General features: G+C 32.0%; 5 protein-coding genes across 5 annotated transcripts in view; 4 read left to right on the plus strand and 1 right to left on the minus strand.

The window, feature by feature from the left end:
* LOC143431774 (large ribosomal subunit protein eL32-like) overlaps positions 1–21,987 on the plus strand; it is a 310,021-nt gene that overhangs the window by 276,568 nt on the left and 11,466 nt on the right. The gene's annotated exons all lie outside the window — the stretch shown is intronic.
* Positions 182–15,087, minus strand: LOC143432647 (uncharacterized). Its single transcript, XM_076909421.1, has 16 exons — positions 14,949–15,087; positions 12,289–12,505; positions 11,859–11,972; positions 10,188–10,682; positions 5,709–10,062; positions 4,937–5,006; positions 4,765–4,836; positions 3,572–3,761; positions 3,358–3,474; positions 2,953–3,129; positions 2,707–2,874; positions 2,540–2,632; positions 1,940–1,982; positions 1,743–1,855; positions 1,531–1,661; positions 182–713 (listed from the first exon to the last, which is right to left on the minus strand). Exons 2-16 carry the CDS (start codon positions 12,424–12,426, stop codon positions 695–697), a joined length of 6,294 nt encoding a protein of 2,097 aa, XP_076765536.1. The 5' UTR covers positions 12,427–12,505; positions 14,949–15,087; the 3' UTR covers positions 182–694.
* On the plus strand, positions 16,125–16,878 carry LOC143424587 (uncharacterized). The gene is made up of 3 exons (XM_076896738.1): positions 16,125–16,134; positions 16,277–16,496; positions 16,581–16,878. The coding sequence occupies exons 2-3, from the start codon at positions 16,297–16,299 to the stop codon at positions 16,876–16,878; spliced, it is 498 nt and encodes a 165-aa protein (XP_076752853.1). The 5' UTR covers positions 16,125–16,134; positions 16,277–16,296.
* LOC143432366 (uncharacterized) lies at positions 17,201–18,279 on the plus strand. Its single transcript, XM_076909056.1, has 5 exons — positions 17,201–17,451; positions 17,529–17,588; positions 17,665–18,063; positions 18,106–18,132; positions 18,233–18,279. Exons 1-5 carry the CDS (start codon positions 17,376–17,378, stop codon positions 18,277–18,279), a joined length of 609 nt encoding a protein of 202 aa, XP_076765171.1. The 5' UTR covers positions 17,201–17,375.
* LOC143426547 (E3 ubiquitin-protein ligase MARCHF8) lies at positions 19,489–21,768 on the plus strand. Its single transcript, XM_076900115.1, has 5 exons — positions 19,489–19,718; positions 20,186–20,277; positions 20,427–20,607; positions 20,835–21,100; positions 21,169–21,768. The coding sequence occupies exons 1-5, from the start codon at positions 19,602–19,604 to the stop codon at positions 21,428–21,430; spliced, it is 918 nt and encodes a 305-aa protein (XP_076756230.1). The 5' UTR covers positions 19,489–19,601; the 3' UTR covers positions 21,431–21,768.

Consider the following 21,987-nt stretch of genomic DNA (forward strand, 5'->3'; position numbering starts at 1 on the left):
ATAAAAAGAAGAGATCTGTAAAAAAATGAATAAAATTATAATTATCGTAATAAATAAAATTAGAACAAATAGTAGAATACAATTTACAATTATGAAATTATTAATTGTGTAGCGATGTTACATATCCGTGACTGAAAAAAAAAAAATTAATTCCAATTATATTTACAATATATTTTATTTATAAAGCACACACGTTTAGATTACGTAATTATTTGCAAAATAAGTATTCTTTTCCAGAACAATCTTCTTTCTCTCAAGTACAATCACTTTTGGAACAAAACTTTACTCCTTCTATAATAAGTATAAAAATGTCGAACAATTTTTTACAATTTATTTTCTTACTTTATCGATACAATAATTATTCCTTCAAATCAGATGTATATAGTAGGGGTAATTTTATCATATAAGACCCAACAGGCAGTGTATCATTATCGTTTACACTTTAAACTGCCAACCTATCTTGTACATTATGCACGAAGTAAATATAAAAATGTGTGATGAAAACAATTAATGTTATATACAGTAATTACAACATGCTGTACATAAATTAACAATACATTACACACTAATGCTTTAATTAAATAGACTTTCTATAAAGGCTGTATTAGAACCATACATCATCGTCTGAGGAATTTCATAGATTGTAGACATCTCACTTCAGTACACTATTGTAGTCGAATAAAAACATGTTGTATTATGATAGTGAGAAAAACCTGCAATGTAATAACAATTATATTTTATTTATATTTTTATTAAAGAAAATATATACGTATGTATTAAGAAAACATATATAATGCTAAAACTGCATATAAATTCTTCTTAAGAAGCTTAACACAATTAAAGAGAACTAAACTGGAAGGAAAATAAAAATTGTTCGTATATAAACGTACAAAAGAATTTCTTTTACATAAATTCAAAAGTGTACATTACAAATTTTTGAAAAATAGATATGACATTCACATTCTGACTTAATTTTATCTTTTTAATCAAAAGTTTAATACCTCTTTTAAAAAAAAATAACGGTATATATTGTTAAAAAAACAATATATTACATTGATAGAAACATAACACTTTAGCACTATAAAACTAAATGATAATAGATTTCAATTTAAAACTACTTTCACCGTAAAGACATATCGCAATATTGACAGATTCGTTGAAAAGTTTGTAAAACTGTAACAATTAAGTGCAGTCTCTTACATTACAAAGACAGTCTTGTTTGTTAAACTATATATCACCAATAATACTGTGATAAAAAACTTTTCTTCCTACTATTATATATACAATATAACTATTTATACAGTTTTTCAATCTTGAACTGAATATAATATTATTCAGTTGCCTCGTATTACATTTCCTTTTTTTAGTACAAATACTTTTTTTTATCCTTGTAAAAAATACAAAAGAAATCTTTCTGGCAGCTTTTTTAAAGCAGCCATGTAAAATAGACTAGAACTTGCACGCGGTTAATACTAATTTTACTTCTAATATTTTCTTGGTAACCTAGAAGTAAAGTTAAATCATATGTACTTTGTGCGTGTCAAAGCGCTTCCTCCTTTTGTAGGATCCATCATACGATCCCAATTAGTATGACCAACTACGAATCCAACAGCGCGCATTTTCTCCTGTTCTTTACGTTCCTCCAAATCTGCCCATCTTACCTGTTACACACATAATTAATATCAAAAATTTCCTCTGTTTCCCGCGTATTAATCAGACGGATAAAGTTAAACTATACTTACGCGCTTTTTACCAGAAGTATCTTCCATATTGTAATAATCAGGAACTTGAAGGAAATCTTTCATAGTCTGTACCTTTCCTTCGTGTTTCTTTTTTGCGAGTCCATCTAAGCGATCTATTTTAAATATATAATTAATGATATTAATTAAGAAAAAGGATTTGTTTAGTGAAATATTTTACAACATGCAGAATAACTCACCCAATTTGTCCTCAGCTTCCATACGTTCCCACTTGCTCACTCCCTAAAATGGAATAAATCGTATATACATAAATATCGTGAATATTTTTAATGTACCTATTGTGTAGTCAGTTCCACCGAAAATTGTCAAAAATCTCAAAAAACATAAATTGTGGGATATTAAGAAGGACATGTGTCGTGTTGGTACTTGCAACCTTCGAACAATCTTGAACATACCTTTGAATTTTTTAACGGATTTTTACACTCTTTATTATATAATCTCATAGCTGGTATCAAAATATTATCAAAATTCTCAGAATCTTATTTACGCGAATCCCACTCGTTTGTAAATTATCTTGTTGGATCGTATTGTACTTATTACACGAGATCACAAATATCGGTTCTTTTTAATGTTATCGTAATGTACAAAATTCGACCGATCAGCCTCCCGTATGCAAGGGATAAAGTTAATATCGACAATATGATAACTTTGTCGATTCATGCCGCGAAATTGCTATAATTTTGTCGTATCTTTTACATTTGCAAAATTATTAACTATTCTCAGTGAAATCCGACGCACTGTGTAAAAAAAAAGAAATGTAAATGAAAATGAAAAATTACAATAGTATCTTGAGAATCGTCTTGACTATCTTGACTATCTTCATTCTGTTGGGAAGATTTCTCCTGCGTTTCTTCAGTGTCTTCCATATGAACCTAAAACCAAATAAAAAATAATAAACTCTACTTAAAAAGAAGTAAATATACAGTTTACTTGCAGACAAACCTACTTCTTCGATTGCTTGATCTTGTAACATAGAATTAACATCTAATTTCTGATGATAGCTTGGCGTTGGCTCAAAATAATCGATAATTCTATTTATCTCATCTTCTGTACGATTATGAATATTCCTTTTTAAACAGATTTGTAAATCCATTTCCATCTCACATACGTATACCTATATAAACAAAAGGTTTATATATAATAAAGAAATATTTTCGTTCATTCAACTTTTAATATGGTTGTAAGAACTTACTTTGAAACCTTTCGTTTTAGCGAAGCTCCACATCTCTTCGTAGTCGGATATCTTTTCATTAATACAATCTAATATTATAAAATTGAAGAATCCGTCAGTAATGTTCTTTTTAAAGGCTTTAACAAGAGATGTGATGTAACTTTGTTCCATAGCTTCCTCATATTCGTAAATCATCTCCTATAAAATTGATTAAATCACACAGCATTATCATACTAAACACATTAAATTTACAAAAAAAAAGTATAAGATATTTAAACATAACGAAATTACATAGGTATAGACAGCTTTGTTTAGAAATAGGCATAAGACAATAAAATAATTAAATAGAATATCGGTCGAAAATGTTTTAAAAAAAGTTTGCCTTGAACAAACTATCTGTGAACTTAGGAATATTTAGTGTCATACCTTAACAGTAATTTTCTTTCCATTATCATCGATGGTTTCAATCTCCTTCTCTACCAAGAAATAATCGTCAAGGCTCAATATTCTTGGTGCAGAACCTCCCTGTTCAACTTCTTTATCCTATTACAAAAATATTAGTGCATTTTCAATTTAGTAACACTCTTAAACAAGATCATATAATATACACACATAAATTTAATCAATGTCTATTTTATACCTTAATAAGTTTTGCCACAAAAGATTTTCCACTGCCTGGTGGACCCCTTAAAATAATCGCTATTTTTGGTGGTCTGTTCTGACGACCTGGAGGACACAATAAATCATCCACCATTGTGTAGTTTGGTGTTTTTGCCAATTCCAAAGTTTTTTGTGTAGGTTCCAACACATTGTGCTGAGTATCTGTAACACTGTAACAAACAAAATTAACTTACCAAAAAATCCCTATAATCTACATATACACAATTTTCAAATATGTAATAAACAAGATATAATAGTATTTTTATACAACGTAACATAAAAGAAATAACGATTACGGTAAATTTGTAAGTCATAAGATTCGGTATCTTCAAATCTTAACACGCTATACGTTTTTTGCACAAGGTATTAAGACATTAAAGAATTTCAAAAATACATTAGATACAAGAAGTCAGAAGAACAGTTTCTGAAAACTATTTTAGAAAATAGGGATTACCTGAAAATAGCAAATATTCTGTCATATTACTATATCAATGTAATCGAATTAAACCACAAGAAACGTGTTTACGCATAATAAGAGCACATTAAAGTAAAATGTGTTCGCATTACGCCCCTGTATATTTCGTGCGTTTAAATACTTAAATTTCTATGTTTATAAAAAGGCAAGAGCATAAATAATTTTCGAAAACGGTATTCATTTGTATACCGTACATATACAATGTAAATTTTTCATGGTTTCAAGTGCATAAGACTAACCAATATAGTGACATTAATAATAATGTAGTCACATAAATGCATATGTATGTTATTCAATATTATAAATAACGAAAACCAATGGTTTCCAAAGTAATTTTCTGCATCAATGCCATTGACACAATGAATAAAAGTATGTGTAATGTTATCTTCTAACTGCATTTTTGCAGTTTAAAAAAAAGAGGGAGAGAGAGAGAAAGAGACAGAGAGAGACAGAGAGAGAGAGAAAGAGAGAGAGAGAGAGAGGGGGGGAGAGAGAGAGAGAGAGATTGTGAGGTTGCATAAATAAGTCTTCATACTTTATGCAAAATGCAATGCTTGTCACAAACATTATATCTATAAATGGATACGAATGTGTCATAATGTAAAATTTAAGAACACAAAAGTCATAAAAGCATTTATTTTACAATATTTCGAAGTCTAAGAACATTTAGAACGCATAGAATAATCGTTGAAACATACCTGGTCTCTGCCGGATTTGTATCTATGATGTTCTGGTTTGTATTCTCCTGCCAGTTTATATTTCCTTTTGATCTAAAGAAAGTTACACGTATTCAAACGAAATAGATTCACATTAATACCAATGATAATTTACAACAGTTCATTTATGTTTAATATATTTATCGTACTGTACCTGTCTTCATCTTTGTCATTCTCTTTATTCGTTTCCTTTTGTGTAGTTTCACTTCTTTCCCGTATTCTTTCTACATTTAGGAAAAATTACAATAAACATGAGACTGTCTGTACAATGTAATAATATTAAATTTCCTCCTCAATTTTAATTTAACTTTTATTTATAATAAAGAAAATCACATAACAAAAAACATTAGAGAAGCAATACGTTTTGTAACTTAACACCAAACTACCATCAGATGCAAGAAAACAGGGCCACAAGGTGAAAACCCCCTGTATATGCTAGGATGGTATATCTTCATCTCTGAACTACCTTTCATCTGCCCTCCAAGACGGTAAAATATAAAACGACCCGAAACTACAGATCTAGACCAATTTCAACGTGAAAATCATTTTTTAATTCAAAACTTACTTAGATATGAGATCAATCCAATAATGATTCTCACATTGAGAGCCATCCAGATCTCAAATTTAAGATCATTTTATATTTAACCGTTTTATAATGAATAAGAGGGAGAAGAACGGCAGTTGAGATACAAAAATACTAACATGGATAATATTGTTTAACGGAAAAAATTAAATATATAAAAACATCTTACGTAGAAGATAATATAGTAAAAATAGATGTCTTCAGTTCGCTTTTTTAGCTAAGTCTGTGCATTGAAAGTTTCACTTTTGCTCTGTCAAGCAATACTCATAAAAAAATATAATGACATCTGAAGAGGCTTCCCTGCTTGCAGCCCCATTTCCCCATAGACTGCTACTCAAATTACCTTTATTCTTAGAATTTTTATCATAGCGTTTTTCATGATCCTTATCGATTGTGCGATCAAATATCCTCTCATCCCGGTCTTTTGGTTTGTAGTCCTCCCTTTCTCTTCGATCCCTTTCAATTTTCTTCCTATCTTCTATCAAATCCTCGCTATCTCTTTTTTGCTTGCGATCCACTGACCGCCTAGACTCTTTCTTGCTAGCATAATGCTCGTACCTCCTGATTCTTTCTGTGTATTCTTTTAGATTCTGCTCGTTCTCCTCCCAATTTCTGAAATCCTTCTTTGGATAAACTTCATGTTCTGCCACCAGCGGTTTTAAATTCCCGTGACCGTAATCATAGCACTGCACAGGTGTTAAGTGGTCTTGAATTAACATTTTGGAACTGTGGGCATAATCAATCACTTTAGCTGGGACATGATCGACAAATGGTTTCTTGTCACCACCGCCAGCTGGGGCTGGACTGACCTCACCGTGATTATAATTAAACTGCTTTTCTATGCAAAACTCTTTTACAGGTGGACACCTGATCTGAGTTTGCCGATTGTCCAAGAGTCGATTCACATGCATACCGTTGTCAAATTTCCCATAATCACACCCTGATGATGATTCTCCATAACCAGCTTTGTAATCACCAACTATCGCATCTGTTACACTTCTCTCTGATCTTTTATCAGGCATATTAGATTTGTTTCCACTGACAGGTGACCGTTGTTCTAGATTATTAATTGCTCCCTGATTGAACGATTCGCTTTGGTCAGGCATGGACTTATCAGGGAAACCAAAGTCTCGTCCAGCTCTTTGATCAATGTCTCCAAAACTGTTTTTGGAATAAGGTGGTCTCCAACCTGGATTTTGCATATCATTAGAATCGAACGGACCTTGCTGTAAATTTTTATCAATTAGTATTGGGTCATTATGATCGCCACCTTCTGATGTTCCTTGAACTTTAAGACCAGAATTGTCAGTCGGTACTTTTGGTCTAAACTCTCCAATTCCTTTCACATCAAATTGTCTGTTGTCAAACGGTCTGTCAGTCGGACCGCGAGGTGGGAAAGGATTGTCATTTGGGCCCATTGAACCTCGCGCACCAAAGTATGTGTCGCTTGAACCTTGAAGCCCAAAGTTGGTAGAATTGTCAAATTGTTTGTCGTTGAATCTATTTGGAAATTGTCCATCGTTTGCTCCTTTCAAACCGTTTCGTTGATAAGATGGTTCATTGCGTCGTGAACCAAAAAGTCTGTCATTGGGTCCTAAAAATCTAGATTGCCCTTCATTGGGCGCCCTAGGTATAAACGGGGAATCGCAAGGTCCTCGGTTATCAAATGGAGCATCGTTTGGCTTACCAGCACTAAAGGGCCTGTTATTAAGTCCTTGAGAACTGAATTGTCCATCATTTGGTCCTCTGGGACCAAATAGTCCATCGTTGGATCTTCTTAAACCTAACTGGCCATCAAATCTAGGACCAAACTGTCCAATATTTGGACCTCTGGGACCAAATTGTGTATTGTTAGGACCTCTTATCCCGAATTGATTATCAGTGGGACCCCTTGGCCCAAATGGTCCATCATTGGTTCCCCTTGGAGCGAACATTCCATCATTGATACCCCTTGGACCAAACTGTCCATCAGTAGCTCCCCTTGGGCCAAATTGCCCGTCATTTAGACCTCGTGGACCGAACTGTCCATCAGTTGGACCCCGTGGACCAAATTGACCATCGTTTGGACCTCTTGGTCCAAAGTGTCCATCATTTGGTCCTCTTGGTCCAAATTGCCCGTCACTAGGACCTCTTGGACCAAAGAGTCCATCACCGAGACCTCGAGGACCAAATTGTATATTACTAGGTCCCCTCGGACCAAACTGCCCATCATTAGGGCCACGAGGACCTAATGGATACAAACTTGGACCAGGAGGATTATGTGGAAACGCATTTGGACCCCTAGGCTCAAAAGTTGATCTAGTATCATTAGAACTTCTGGGACTAAGGAAAGGTGTATTTGGCCTATATTGTATTCCTCTTGGACCAAACGTAGAATCCAAAGATCCTCTGGTATCGAAACATTCAGGATTACTCGCAAAAGATTTCAGGGAAGATTCTTTCATGTCACATGAATCGTCTGCTCTTTGTGTGGAGTCAATCAGTTCACTAGTACTCGTTGAAACGGGACCCAAATTGGGCAATTCAGGTGGTGGTTCCATGTTCAAATCCTCAGGTTTCGGATCGTTTTCTCCCATAAAAGGTAACACTTCAGTCGTTTTGTGATCGCTATCGTTACTCGATAATTCCTGCTTTACTTCTGTTGATTCGTTAATTGCACTCTGGGGATCCTGTTCTGAAGAGTTATAATTTGCGGTCGAATTTTTATCGTCTTGTATACCATCATTTTGCACTGACTTATCTTCAGGAAGCTGAGAATCGATCCAAGGTAGTTTTTCTAACAATGGAATGTCTTTTTGTACTATGTAATCTTTAGAACTGTCTTGTTGTGTACTATCAATATTTTGTTCAGTCGAATTAGAACTAGTCAGCGTCGGTTGTTCCACTACAGTCACAGATTCAATCTTATTCTCCTTATTTATGTCCGTGTCACTTCCATGATTCATTATTTCAGGTCTAGGTTCAGTATTTATAAAATCTTGCATCAACTGTGGGCTAGAATTGGGTCCTCTAAACGAACCTGGACCTCCATCAAACGAATTAATACGTCCAATTCCAATAGGACCACGTGGTCCAAAATCAAGATTTCCTTGGAGTTTAAAATCTCCGGGCATTCTAAAGTTACTCGGCCCTCCTGGTCCAAAGTTGGGAGGCCCACGAGGTCCAAAATTGTTTCCAGTAGGTCTCATAAACGGAGAATCACCTGTAATTTTCTTGAAACTTTCACTCAATGAACCAACACTGCTACTTTTATCAGATTCAAGAAAACTTGGTTTAAATACATCCATTGCAGCTCTTCGCTTCTCCATAAGCTTCTTCAGTTCCGGTGCCAATTTATCTGGTGCTTCAAATTGACTATTTCTATTGAAACCTCTCGATGCACTGGGAAAACTATCACGTCTGTTATCTCCTATGTCTTTTTGATCAAAACGATCCATACCAGTTCTATTAAATCTATCACTACCAGGTCCATAGGGTTCATTGTTGGAACAAAATCGGTCATTATTTGGTCCGAAACGATCATTAACAGATTCGTTTCCTTGCCCAGTTCTATCACCTCCGAATCTATCATTTATAGCACTGAATCTGTTGTCCCCGGGTCCAAATCGATCATTTCCTACTCCAAACCTATCGTTTCCCGATCCAAATCTATCGTTCGTTGGACCAAACCGACTGTTTCCTGGTCCAAATCGGTCGTTCACAGGAGCAAACCTGTCGTTATTGAAACCTATTTTCTGTTGATTGAATTGACTATTTCCATGTTCTTGATAGTTCCTATCTTCTCGTCTAAATTGATCGGCTTCAGACAACCGTTCGTTTTCACTCCGTTGACCAAATATTTCATTGCGGAACTGATTACCTTGTTGATCACTATCCCGACTAAAACGTTCTGATATTATCCCTTCTTTTTGCCGAGCGGGATCATTCATACCAAAGTTACCTGGATGACCAGACTGGTTTGAACGCTCATTGTGTATTGGATTTCCATCTAGACCCTTACCAGCATTCTGACCGAATGGAGGAGGTCTCCCTTGCATAGTGGGCGGAATTGGTGGTCGAACATTATTGTTCTGTCGCGAATCATTGTTAGCGAAGCCCGGTGGTGGTTGCGAAAAATTTGGTACAGCTGGAAAGTTCGGCGGTGGTTGCGTAAAATTTGGCGGAGGCATCTGAGTTTGTGGTGTGGCAAACGATGGTGGAGGTACACCAGTCATAGTTTGAAAGTTAGGGAAATTTGGTACGTTCATTCCTGTATTGTATTGAGGTGCCCATTGCTGAGAATTCCAAGGTGACGAATTCATCATATTGGAGGGCATCATGTTCATCATTGGTAACTGAGATGTCGATGATTGGGTAGTTGCCTGAGAAGAGGATGCCATAGTTGTTGTTTGAACGTTAGACACTGCCGTTTCTGTAGCTGGTGGCGGAGGTGGTGGTGGAGGCACGTTAGTGTTTTGTTTTCCCGTTAAACCAAGAGTTTTACCAATACCTAGCAAGTTATTGATCAATCCTTGATTTTCAGTGCTCGACAAAATGTTCATTATCTTATCATCACCAGGTAAACTTTTATTTTTTTCAACTTCCGCCTTAACAGCTGCTTGCTTTTGCTGTTCGCGTTTTCTACGCATCTGTTCACGTCTCTCGATAAGCTTCTCTCGCCAGGACGTCCATTTTGCTTCGTATTGTTTGTACTGAGTCTGCAACAAAATAGTTTGTGTTTTGCAAGAAATTAGAGCTAGCACTATATCACTTACAAGCATTTTATCACCTTATTTATTCCATGTCTTAATTGATGTATAATAATTATTTTAACATCACCTACCTTATCTGGGTGATTAGCATTTTGCTGTTTCCACTTATTAAACTGTTCTTCCCACTGTTTAAACTGAGCGTCGAACGTTTTCTCGGCCTCAGTAAGTTCTTCATCTTCAACTTTTAACTTTTTAGCACTATTAGAATCACTAACTGAACTACTACTACGTTTACCACTTAAATTATTATTTTCGTTGCTACTATTGCTACTGTCAGGGGGTAATGGTGGCTGACCCAAAGGTAAAGGAGGATTCTGAGGACAGTTTTGCACATTTGTCTGTTGCATCGTTGTATTCGAGTTTTGTTTAACCGGGAATAATGGAAGATTGTTCTGATGTGGTGGAGGCATATTTGTAAATTGATATGTATTCATAGTTGTTGGAGGTAATGGTGGTTTTGTGTCCTCTTTTGGAAGAGGTGGCGGAGGTTGTGCAACTGGTATTTGTGGCATCTGATTGGCTAAGCCCATATTCTGGGCTGACATATGCTTCATTGTTTCCTGATACTGAAACAGAGTTAAACTAATGAATCAACATGAAATGATATGGCACTTTACGCTATCAAAAGAATAATTAGTTTCTACTTTCATTTACTTGAAATTTTATTTTTTATAAGTGAGATCTATGGAGTGTTCTCAAGCTTAAAAGCTGAAATACCTTCTAAAAACTTGAAAATAGCAAAAGAAAGTTCTTACAAATATTATTTAGTATAGATAGGAACATCATGCAGCAAACTTTTTCCATCAGTGGAGTAGTTAAAGGAATTTTGCTGAAATTAAAGTTAATTTTTTTTAAGCAGGATCTTACATTTTATTATTCTTAATATGATAACGGTTAGTGATAAGAATTCTACGAGATATCAATTGTTGCATTAACCAGAAAAGAAATTCAACTACATAACTTTGATTTGAGCAAGCTTTCATAAAATGATAACAAATGTGTTTGATTTGAGTCCTAATTACCTGATAATTTGGAAAATATAAGCAACTAAATGTACTAATTTTTATTGATATACTATGAGTGTAATCATATGTTGTGAAAGCTGTGGTTGTGAAGTTGGACTGTTGCATAGTTTGTCGGAAACATCACAAGCCGTGCAATGATTTCACTTCATACTGCAATTTCTATAACATACTTTTACACTTATAATATGTCACCACAGGTATATGTACGTAACTTCAATTGCTTATATCTTTAAAATTATGAGATAATTGGTCAGTTAAGATCTTTCTCTTATAAATAATTACAATTAATGAGAAATTGTAAAGTTATGAGGCACCAAGAAACCACCAAGTCAACACACATAGTCCACCTTTAGCTTGATTAATCGTGCTTTTAATCCCAACTAGACTTGGGGAACTAGATCATATTGCAATCTTGAAAAAATGAAAAATGAGATAACTTAAAATTGATATTACATCTCGTTGAATCATCTTAGCAAACGCTTTCATATTATAAAATAAAAATTGTAGGATCCCGTTTAAAAAAATTCACTTAATATTGGAATCTCCTCCACTATTTTGTTTGCAAAAAAATTATTTGTAGTATTTTCCCTTCATACTAAACAATTTTTATAACAACACATTTTTGATATCTTCAATTCCTTATAATATATTCCACTGTTTCTAGACAATGTGACAGCTTCTGAAATCATTTGAAATTTCCTTCTGTCACACGCATACCTTCTCCCCATATTGCGCTTGCCACTGTTGATATTGTTGTTGCCATTGCTGCCACTGAGCCCAATTTTGTTGCTGAGCTGCAGCCCATTGTTCAGCTGTATATCCACTGGGTGCCTAATACAGGAATATAAAAGCTTGTATTACATATATGTATGTTACAGACAAGCATTTTTATTATTATATATTATTGTTATTACATAAGTGCTCAGAGTTATGTAGACTATGTCCCAAAAATTGTAATAAAACAATTTCTTTTTTTAACAGAGAATAATTTTCTATTGATTATACCACACATATTATATAAAGTGCAAAATATTATATTTAAACAGTTTGTGATATGTTCTAAATGATTAAACAACTAAAATTTTGATGTCTAATGATAAAAAATAAATCGTTACGATAAAAATGAGATGTTTAATAAAATACTTACTGGTTGATTATAATACTGCATGTACGCTTGCATCATAGCCATAGGGTCTGCTCCAGGTGCAGCATAACCAACTGGTGGTTGCGGCATTGGAGTAGCAACAGCACCAGCTGACAATTGCCATTGGTTCCAATTTTGCATTTTTAAACCCTCTCTCACTCTAGCAAATGGTTTGCTAGCACATTCCAAACTGTTTTAAGGGCCACAGTCCGTTTGGACGCTAGTTTATATTCAAAGAAAATTGTTATAGAATTACCAGCACACATGTGTATTAAGTATAGTTAGAATCGCTATTCACTTAATTGTTTCCATTTCGTGGTATAGTCACTGATCGTACATAACCGTGACAAAATTTTAGTAATTATTAATCAAGTGTTACATTTGTAACAATAATGTATCATATGTTGGTCTAAAAGTATCTGTATTAAAAATTATATTCCATATCTGTAAGATTCGGTGAAAAATATGTTTTAAGTATAAATTAAAAGTCACCTGGAATTTTGTCGACTGGTTACCTACTGACAAAGTATGTATGCAGAATTTTATTTCTTATGCTTTAAGAATTGTTACTTAAACTTTAATATGCATAAAATGTACGAGATTAAAGAAACAGAATTCTTATAAAGTAATTGTAGAAAGAAATATATAATACATATTCCAGAAACTTATAAATTGATCAAATAATATAAGACATGTTCAATAAAAATGAACATATATATATTTGCATTTCTATTATACAAATACATTAATATAAAAATGTATGGTACATTAAAAATTTTGTTAATCCCCTACGTTTAATAAATTTCTGTAGTGTGCTTATCATAATATCCTACTCAATAATTTATTAAAATTATTCACTCCGTTATGGCATGTGTCCACATGAAAATAAAATTATTGTGTGCTGGTAACAAGGGAGACAAATTTATCAATATATATATGCGGTATTAAGAAATATAAACATATAATTGGGCTACTTTTCAAGGATTATTTGGCTATATAATTCTGCAGAGGTAAAAGATTAACTAAACGAACATAGCATATATGAAGCTACAAGTTGCATTACTTTTCCCTTTGCCCTATTAACTTTTTTTTTTTTTTTAAGTTCTTAAAGTTTAGTCAATATATACACTGGTAAGCCTAATTCCTGAAACCAACTTATGATAATTTTTCTTTCAATTGGTCACATGTCCTTAGATTGAGACATCACTTCTATATCAAATTACCAAATGTAAAGAATTAAAACTCACAGAATTGGAAGACAACATTTACACATAAAAATCTAAACATCTACGACTGCTAATGTAATTGATTACTTTCAATACATATTGATGTATTTGCAGTATACTTTTTAAGCGATAAAAGTACACGCGAACAACAAATAATATCTTAGAAAAAAAGATAAAAGCTATGGTTTGATTACAGGCAAGACATAAAATAATATATGAAAATGCATACTGTAGAGATTATCACATACAGACATATAGCGTATCATAAAAGAAGAATACAGATTAAATAAATCTTATAAAAAAATTAATCAATTGCAAATGGAACAGATATTTTTACATGAAATTAAACACATAAACTTTTTCTACGAATGTATCAGATTTTAGCATCTAGCAAATATTTGTGCTTCAAATTGTTTAGAGGCTTGAACTAAATAAAACAATCGTAACAATCACAATAAACTTAAAATTAAAGCATATATTTTCAACAATAATATATAGATTATAAACATGATATAGTTATTTGAAGGGAAAGATAGATAATTAAGAAAAAAATAGATGTCGACATAGAATTACCATAAAAATAATTTAATAAAATCATTATGTAAATCGTCATAGCAATAACATCACTGCATCAAGTTTACAAAATGTACCTTAAATATGTATAACTGGTACATTCTTATAAGTGTTAAAATTTGTAATCACAGAAAATCATAAGCAGCGTTATACCGAAGATATTACGTCTAATATAACGTACAATTTAAAATACACAAGTATTTCAAATATACATAAAAATTATAGTTATCGTAAGTAACCTAAGCAATTAACGAATGTATCATAGTATTCTTATTACAATTAAGAAAATTGAAGCGCGATACGATTGTAATGCATTGTATACATAATTTTTCATAACATAGGGTACAAGTAGTGCACGAAACCGCTGTGCTATAAAACTTGTACTTGAGAGAAGGAAATGTCCAATACATTCAAGCTGATGAAGTGTCAAATTGGGTCAAATGAAATCCATTGATCAATATACTATGGAAGAACACAGAGAAACAGGAAAACAGATCGAATGATTTTTCCTGAAATGTATCATAAACGTTGGGGAGAATTCCAGAACGACCTGAGTAAACACGCAAACGTGAATTTCGGTACTTATGCTGTCAAGCATCCGGATGTGATCGCCATGATTATCAATAACGCTTTAAATTTCCATTTCCATAGAATACATGTTTCAAAACTGTATTTCTGGTAATATGATAAGCGTGATAAACTTTACTAGTATCTACTATCGAGAGTTTCATGTTGTTTAAACGCGTAATTGGTCGCATTGTTGCAAAACAGTTCGTTTACTATATTCAACGTTTTGACGAATGTGCAGAAACGAAAATTAGAAATGATAATTGTGAGTTATTTAAATCGAAAAGCGGTACTCACGACTGGATACGCAGGGAACAGCTGCGAATGGAAAACAGCAGGAAGCAGTTTGTCTCGGCAACCCTTTCGATTGTAACGACCGTACAATTTGTTACACACTAACTTAAGCGAATCTCCGCACGAAAACGTCGAAACTGATCGGAACTTATGGCGGAGACGACAGGTTCGACTATTTTCGACACTAAACGAACGCTAAAGTCCCTAGCTGTACGCAGTAGATTTCGTTTTGCCAATTAAAAAGTTACGACGATGGTGTTTTATTTTTCTACGTATTTTTCGCGCAAAACAAAAAAAAGCTTAATTAAAAAAATAATTCCATTAAATTTATAAACAAAATTTTAGAAAATAATGCAAAGTTCAGGGAAAAATTAAAATAATACCTATATTTCATGTAAATAAAACATTAAACACTCTCTTTACGTTTTACGATGTAATTTATCAATAATGAATATTAACAAAATTAATGATAAAAATTTATTGTTGTATTGTATTGCTTATTATATATTTATTCAAATAGTGCCCAAACTGATCGCACTTCGTTATCGACTGTGGAGTAAACTGCTAATAGACTAGTAGCGCCATCTCTTCGGGCAGGCATGAAATTCATTGCCAATTCGTTAATCTATTATTTTTATCTATTGTTTTTAAAATATAAAATTGTATAGAAGAAACTAAAGTTGACAATAAATACATAGAAAGTAGTAGATAACGAACGATGTATAATCGCGTCAGTTAAATTAAGCGAACCCTATTGGTTATGTAAATTAAATTATATTTACTCTATAGTTAGTTTGTAATTAAGTTGATTCTATACATTAAATGAGGATATAAAATATTTCGTGCCAACAGTGGAGTGTTTTATTTTCGTTTTTAAATCCACTCACATATCCTTCTTGACACTTAGTGCAAGCTCCACACGCAAAACAGTAACAATGAACCAATCAAAAACATCAACCACATCGGTGAGTACGAGCCAACCAATTGGCGCCTAACAAGAAACGCCAAAAAAACTTTGTTTTCGTAGTACGAGACAGTAAAGGTAAAGAGACTTCAGCAAACTTATAGATCTGTGTTTTTACAGTATTTTCTACACTTTTTGTATTTAATTTTAACATTTAAAGAAATTATAGTAGTTGTAATTTATTATTAATTCGATCAGTAAGAAGTATTTCACAATCAACCGACGGTAATTTTGGACAATATTATTTACTTCGAACTGTTATCATTCAAACATTTGTATACATAACCGTAGATACGATTAGAAGGCTATTAACAACGTGCAGTTTTAAAATTCATCGAACTATATTCTCACTTATCAACTCTTGCAGTATCCTTATTACATGTATTTATGCGTCTACGAAATAGAAAATTAATCCAAAATATGCCAGATCCAATAGATTTTATTGACCTAACAATAGATTCGCCACTGGGTAAACATTTAAGAGTCAAAAATAAAAATGTCGAAAATATATCTAATAATAATGCAACGACAAAGCCAAAAAAATCTAAATCTAAAAGGCGAACAATTGATCTTGAAGACTCTGTTATGTATGTATTGTTATATCATCGATTCAAAATTAATATATAAATTCTAGATGAATTTCATTTAAATTTAAAAGAAATTTTTTTTAGGGAAGTACCAGCTGAGAATACATGTAAAAATGCAGAAGTGATGGAAATCATAGACGTAGACAGTATATCAGAAAAAACTGGGTTACATTGTGTTAACGATTCTTCTAAAACTAAATTAACTGCATTGACTTGCCCAATATGTTTCGAACAAATATCTTCTGCAATGAAACCTACGTCTACCCGTTGTGGACATATTTTTTGTTTCCACTGTCTAGAGTTAGCTCTCCGCCAAACAAAAAAGTGTCCAATGTGTAAAAAAGCTGCAAAATTACAAGCTTGCACTCGTTTATACTTATAGCTGTACTGTCTTATATTTTTTATACTTTTTAATCATAACTTTCTACATATGCACACAATGTAATAATAGGAGCACAATTTGGTTTTTATTTATGTTATAAAAATAAGAAAAAAGTAAATTATTAAAAACATATTCCAAAAATTAATGCATTGACATACTTAATTATATTTTATATTACTATAAAAATTTATGTATCTGCAGTTAAGCATATAACAAACTTATAACTTTGACCCATTAATATACATTATGAATGGTTTTGTCTATATATACTCATTTAATAATTAAGAATTTATTATTACAATATTTGTATGTTAAATGTATTTATGTCTCAAAGTAACTTATTAGAAAATATGTTTACTTCATCACCACCTTGAAATGTCCTCAATGTATTTAATATAACATAGAAATTACATATCCTTTGTATATCTAGACCAGTGAACTTAGTAATATTGTTTTACATCTTTTTAAGTTATCTGTAATATATTTAAAATCTAAAAATGTCTAAAAGAAAGGAAGTACAAAAAGAAAATCATATCTCATATTTCTTTGGAGGCACTGCAATTGGGATAGCAGGTAAATATTGTTTTGATGAATTTACTGATTATACCTTCCGTATTACATTTAATTCAAATATACTATTTATTTTATAGCTGGTTTGTTAGCTGCAAAATTATTTTCAAACACATTGAATGAAAAAGCTCAAAATATTGGTAAGTTTTTCTGATCATTTGTATTAAAGGAAAGAATATTAGATTGATATTAATGTTTCTCTTTTTCTCAATACAGAACCTAAAGTTTTTGGGAGTGCAAAGGTGAATAATGATTCTCAAGATAATAATATTTATAGTCCATATTTTCATCGAAACATGCATAATTGTTGTATTTGTTCCAAAAATTCATCAAAATGTAAGGATAAGAGCTATACACAGCAAGAATTCTTTGCAAGCCCTTTAAAGAATTTGGATGATATACAAGATGATATTAATAACCTTGACGTAAACTATGAATGTGTTAAAAGTATACAGAAAAAACTTTGTGATAATAAAATTGATATATTGTATAAGAATAATTGTTCTGAACTTGAAGGTATCAAAGACGAATATTCATTTACAGCTCCATCAAATGATGAGATGAATAAAGAAGATAAAAATTTATTAGAACCAGTAGATAGTAAAAGAATAATGAGTTTGTTGAATTAAAAACATAAAAATATACCGAAACATGTAGAAAGTAATGAAAGTATAAAAATAAACTGTATATAATAATAAAGGAAATAAATAATTCAATGCGATTGTAATATATATATATCTTTTTTACTGTACAATATCTGTATCTTCTAATTTTTTTAAATCAGTTCTGCGTTTGATAAATTTAAATTGTGAATTTTGTTTATTGGCATAGTAAAATTCAATGTCATTTCCAAAGAGCGGATTGGTTGAATCTGTGCACACGCCACGCCTACACTTTGCGTTATGGCGGCGCTTCAGAAAAATGAAATACACAGTCTGTTATGGAAAAGGACTATCCTTTGTAATGAAATTGGTTGTTGTGCTATTTTTGAATACTAACGTTATGGTTTATCGCGTGTGTTCAAGACGAAAACAGTGATAAATTCTAAATAATCTTTAAACGAACTGGACGACAAACTGTGCGACTTAATTAATTTACTGCAGTGGATATGAGTTTCCTATAAGGTGTCATTGACTTAAGTCGAAGTGTCAAAATCGTTCTCACTTGAGTTCGTGCATCGCAAAAAATTCATTGAGGCGATATTTGAAAATTTATACAGTTCATTCCAACTTAAAATCGCACTGTTCGTAGAGAGTATATTTGTTAACCAACTATCGTTGCCAAATAAAAACTGTACTGCTTAGCGCGATTTTTACGGAAATGGAAAAATGTATGTGACGCCAATGCTTTATTTTCTGTTTGTCGAATATTTTCTATGACAAGTGTTACATTTACGTAGTAATTTTAATAAAATATATATTATTTTATACAGTATAACGTATTCCGTAAAAGTTAATATTCTTTTCATATATTGTATCGCGCTTTTGTCATTCTTTCAATATTACAAATTTGAATGAGAAATAGTTCTCTTTTTTTCTCTTTCTCTCGAAATTCATTATTCGATTTATTCAAATCATTCAAGTTTTTCTTTTATATTCGTTGATTAATTTTTTGGATTAGTGTGTTAGATATTTTACGTAAAAAAATTTATTACTGAAGGTATATAAGTAGCGTGAATAAATATTTATGTTATGTTATCTTTGATATATATTTATCAGTCGATAAATAATTTCTAACTTAATAAATTATTTTAAAATATCCAGTACAAAATATAACTATATTACGTGTTCGTTGAATATTAATTATTATGTGGATAAAAATGTTACAAAATATTTCATTGTTTAAATGTATGTAATATTTTTTTTAAGTATACTATATAATTTCAGGTTTTTTAAAGTGCATATTGAAGTTAAATGTTAAACATCATGGCAAAAAATATTTGTATGTAATTAAGTATTAATTTGCACTCTAACTCTATCTATCTATCTCTGTCTCTCTTTCTTTCTCTCTCTCACTCTCTCTCTTTCTCTCTCTCTCTCTTTCTCTGTCTGTTAAATATGATACCAATGGAAAACAATTGTCGAACACTCATTAAGATGTGTCTGTTTAATGTTGTTTATTACTGATCACATCTTTGCTGAGGTCAGAGAGTGATGCCGGTTCATCAGATCAATGTTAATCCGCCTGACCGGCAACCACCTCTGTCGCTTGGTCCTTCCAATAACAATAGCCCTGCTGGCGGTGAAGGTTTACCAGAATGGACACCAAGGGTAACATATTTTGTACATTTTTATGTTCTTATTCCGCTAAGCCAACCATTTGTTGCTTTGATACTTTTAGGTTACTGTATTGACTTAATATAAATTATCAAGCGATGAATCAATGTTAGATAATGTTATGCTTTGATAAGAAAAGTACTTTTTTATCACAATCATGAAATATACAACATAGAGTTATTTGTACAACTTGAACAAATTATATATTTTTTTTATTAAATAATTGAAATAAATTTTGGAAGAAAAGGATAAATCTTTTAATGCAAATGATGCACTTATAAGAAAATATAGTCTACACTGACCCATTCATTCTTTTTCTTAAACATTTTATTTCATTTGTAAACAGAAAAAAATATGATTAGCTAAATTATATGAATCATTCATGTATAAGTGAAGTGTTCTTTTATCTTGAATATTAAGTTAATTCGGGTTTTATATTTAATAAAATATATATTTTTTAGGAATCAACATATGCAACAGTAGTTACAATCATACCAGATCACTGTCATTCGTCAGTTAGCACATTGTCTTCAAGCAATCATGATATTTGCAGGTAAATATAAATTTTATTATGGATTAGATTTAAATAATTCATATCTGTTTTTATAGACTTAATTGTATCGCATTGTTAAAATAATTGTTGAAAAATAGTATGTACATGAAAATATATACAAGATAATATGTTTCTTTTTCTTATCACAGAATATGTCATTGCGAAGGCGAAGAGAGTGCTCCTCTTTTAGCACCTTGTTATTGCAGCGGTAGCTTACGTTACGTACATCAAGCTTGTCTTCAACAATGGATAAAAGCATCGGACATACGTGCTTGTGAATTATGTAAATTCACATTTATTATGCACGCTAAAACAAAACCATTTTGTGAGGTATTATTTTCCTACATTTGTACATGTTTTATGTGCATCATTTTTCAAAACCAAAATCTATGTATAATTTATTATTAAATAAATGTATATGTATTGTTTATTAATAAATTATTTTAATTCATTTTAGTTATGTAATATAATGTGTGTAAGAGGTGTACAAATGTATGTTTATATATATTACTTGATATACATATATATATATATATATAAAGTAATAATTCTTTTAGTGGGAGAAACTTGAAATGTCTGCTTTGGAGGTTCGTAAATTGTGGTGTGCAGTGGCTTTTCATGCAGTAGCTGCACTCTGCGTGGCTTGGTCACTGTACGTACTCGTCGAACGATCCGTGGAGGAAGCTCGACGTGGATACGTAGACTGGTCTTTCTGGACTAAATTAATAGTTGTTGTAATTGGTTCTACAGGAGGTTTAGTTTTTATGTACATTCAGTGCAAAGTATACATTACATTATGCAGAAAATGGCGAGCATTTAACAGGTACGTAATATTAACATCAATAATTATTCAACGACAATTGTTACTTTATAAACGTTTATATTCTTTAGAGTAATATTTATTCAAAGTGCTCCTGAGAAAGTGGTGCTTCCTCCCTCACCTACAGACTCTTTAAGAGAAGTAACATTGCCGCTGAAGGATCCAACTGCCTCTATGCCTGAGCTCAATCATACCTTATTACCCCGTAACATAGATCCTCCATGTGCCTCGCAGATGGTAAAACCAGACTCTGCCGCGCCTCCACAAAGGCACGACGCTCAATTGAAACTTTATGTATTTGATAAATTATCTTCATCGGAAGATAACTTGTAATACGATTGAGGGGTAAAAACAAACAGCTGCTAATTGCGTATTAATGATTAGCAAAACAAAACAGAAAAAAAATGTAATGCAGCATAAAAGCATGTGTCTAGAATAAAATTGTAATTCTAGACCGCAGTACGATTTCGAAAAATCGAAGTTTCTATTTCGAAACTGTCAAATGTCCGCCCTTATGGAGCACCTTTATCTGAAACCTAGTACTTCAGTGCTTACATTGACAATGGGATAGTTGAAAGTGTTTATCCGGTGAGCTAAACATTTTCTTCAACAATTGTGTACATAATTATTGTATCTGTGATGTTATTAAATAAACTTTACCATATTTAAAAGGTATCGTTAATTTCTGTAATAAATATCTTTCTAGATTTAGTTTGATTATTATTTGCGATGTAAAAATAGATACGCATACACAATTTTAGTTTTAACCAAACTTATTTCAATTATTCTTAATGAAATATTGTGTGTTGTTCTAAAATTAAATATGCTGTTCCCAAAATAGCTATTTTTATTGCAAAATTGTACAAAATATATTATATTAAACTCATGAA

This window comes from Xylocopa sonorina, chromosome 1 (assembly GCF_050948175.1).
Source record: "Xylocopa sonorina isolate GNS202 chromosome 1, iyXylSono1_principal, whole genome shotgun sequence".
NCBI classification, from domain to species: Eukaryota; Metazoa; Arthropoda; class Insecta; order Hymenoptera; family Apidae; genus Xylocopa; species Xylocopa sonorina.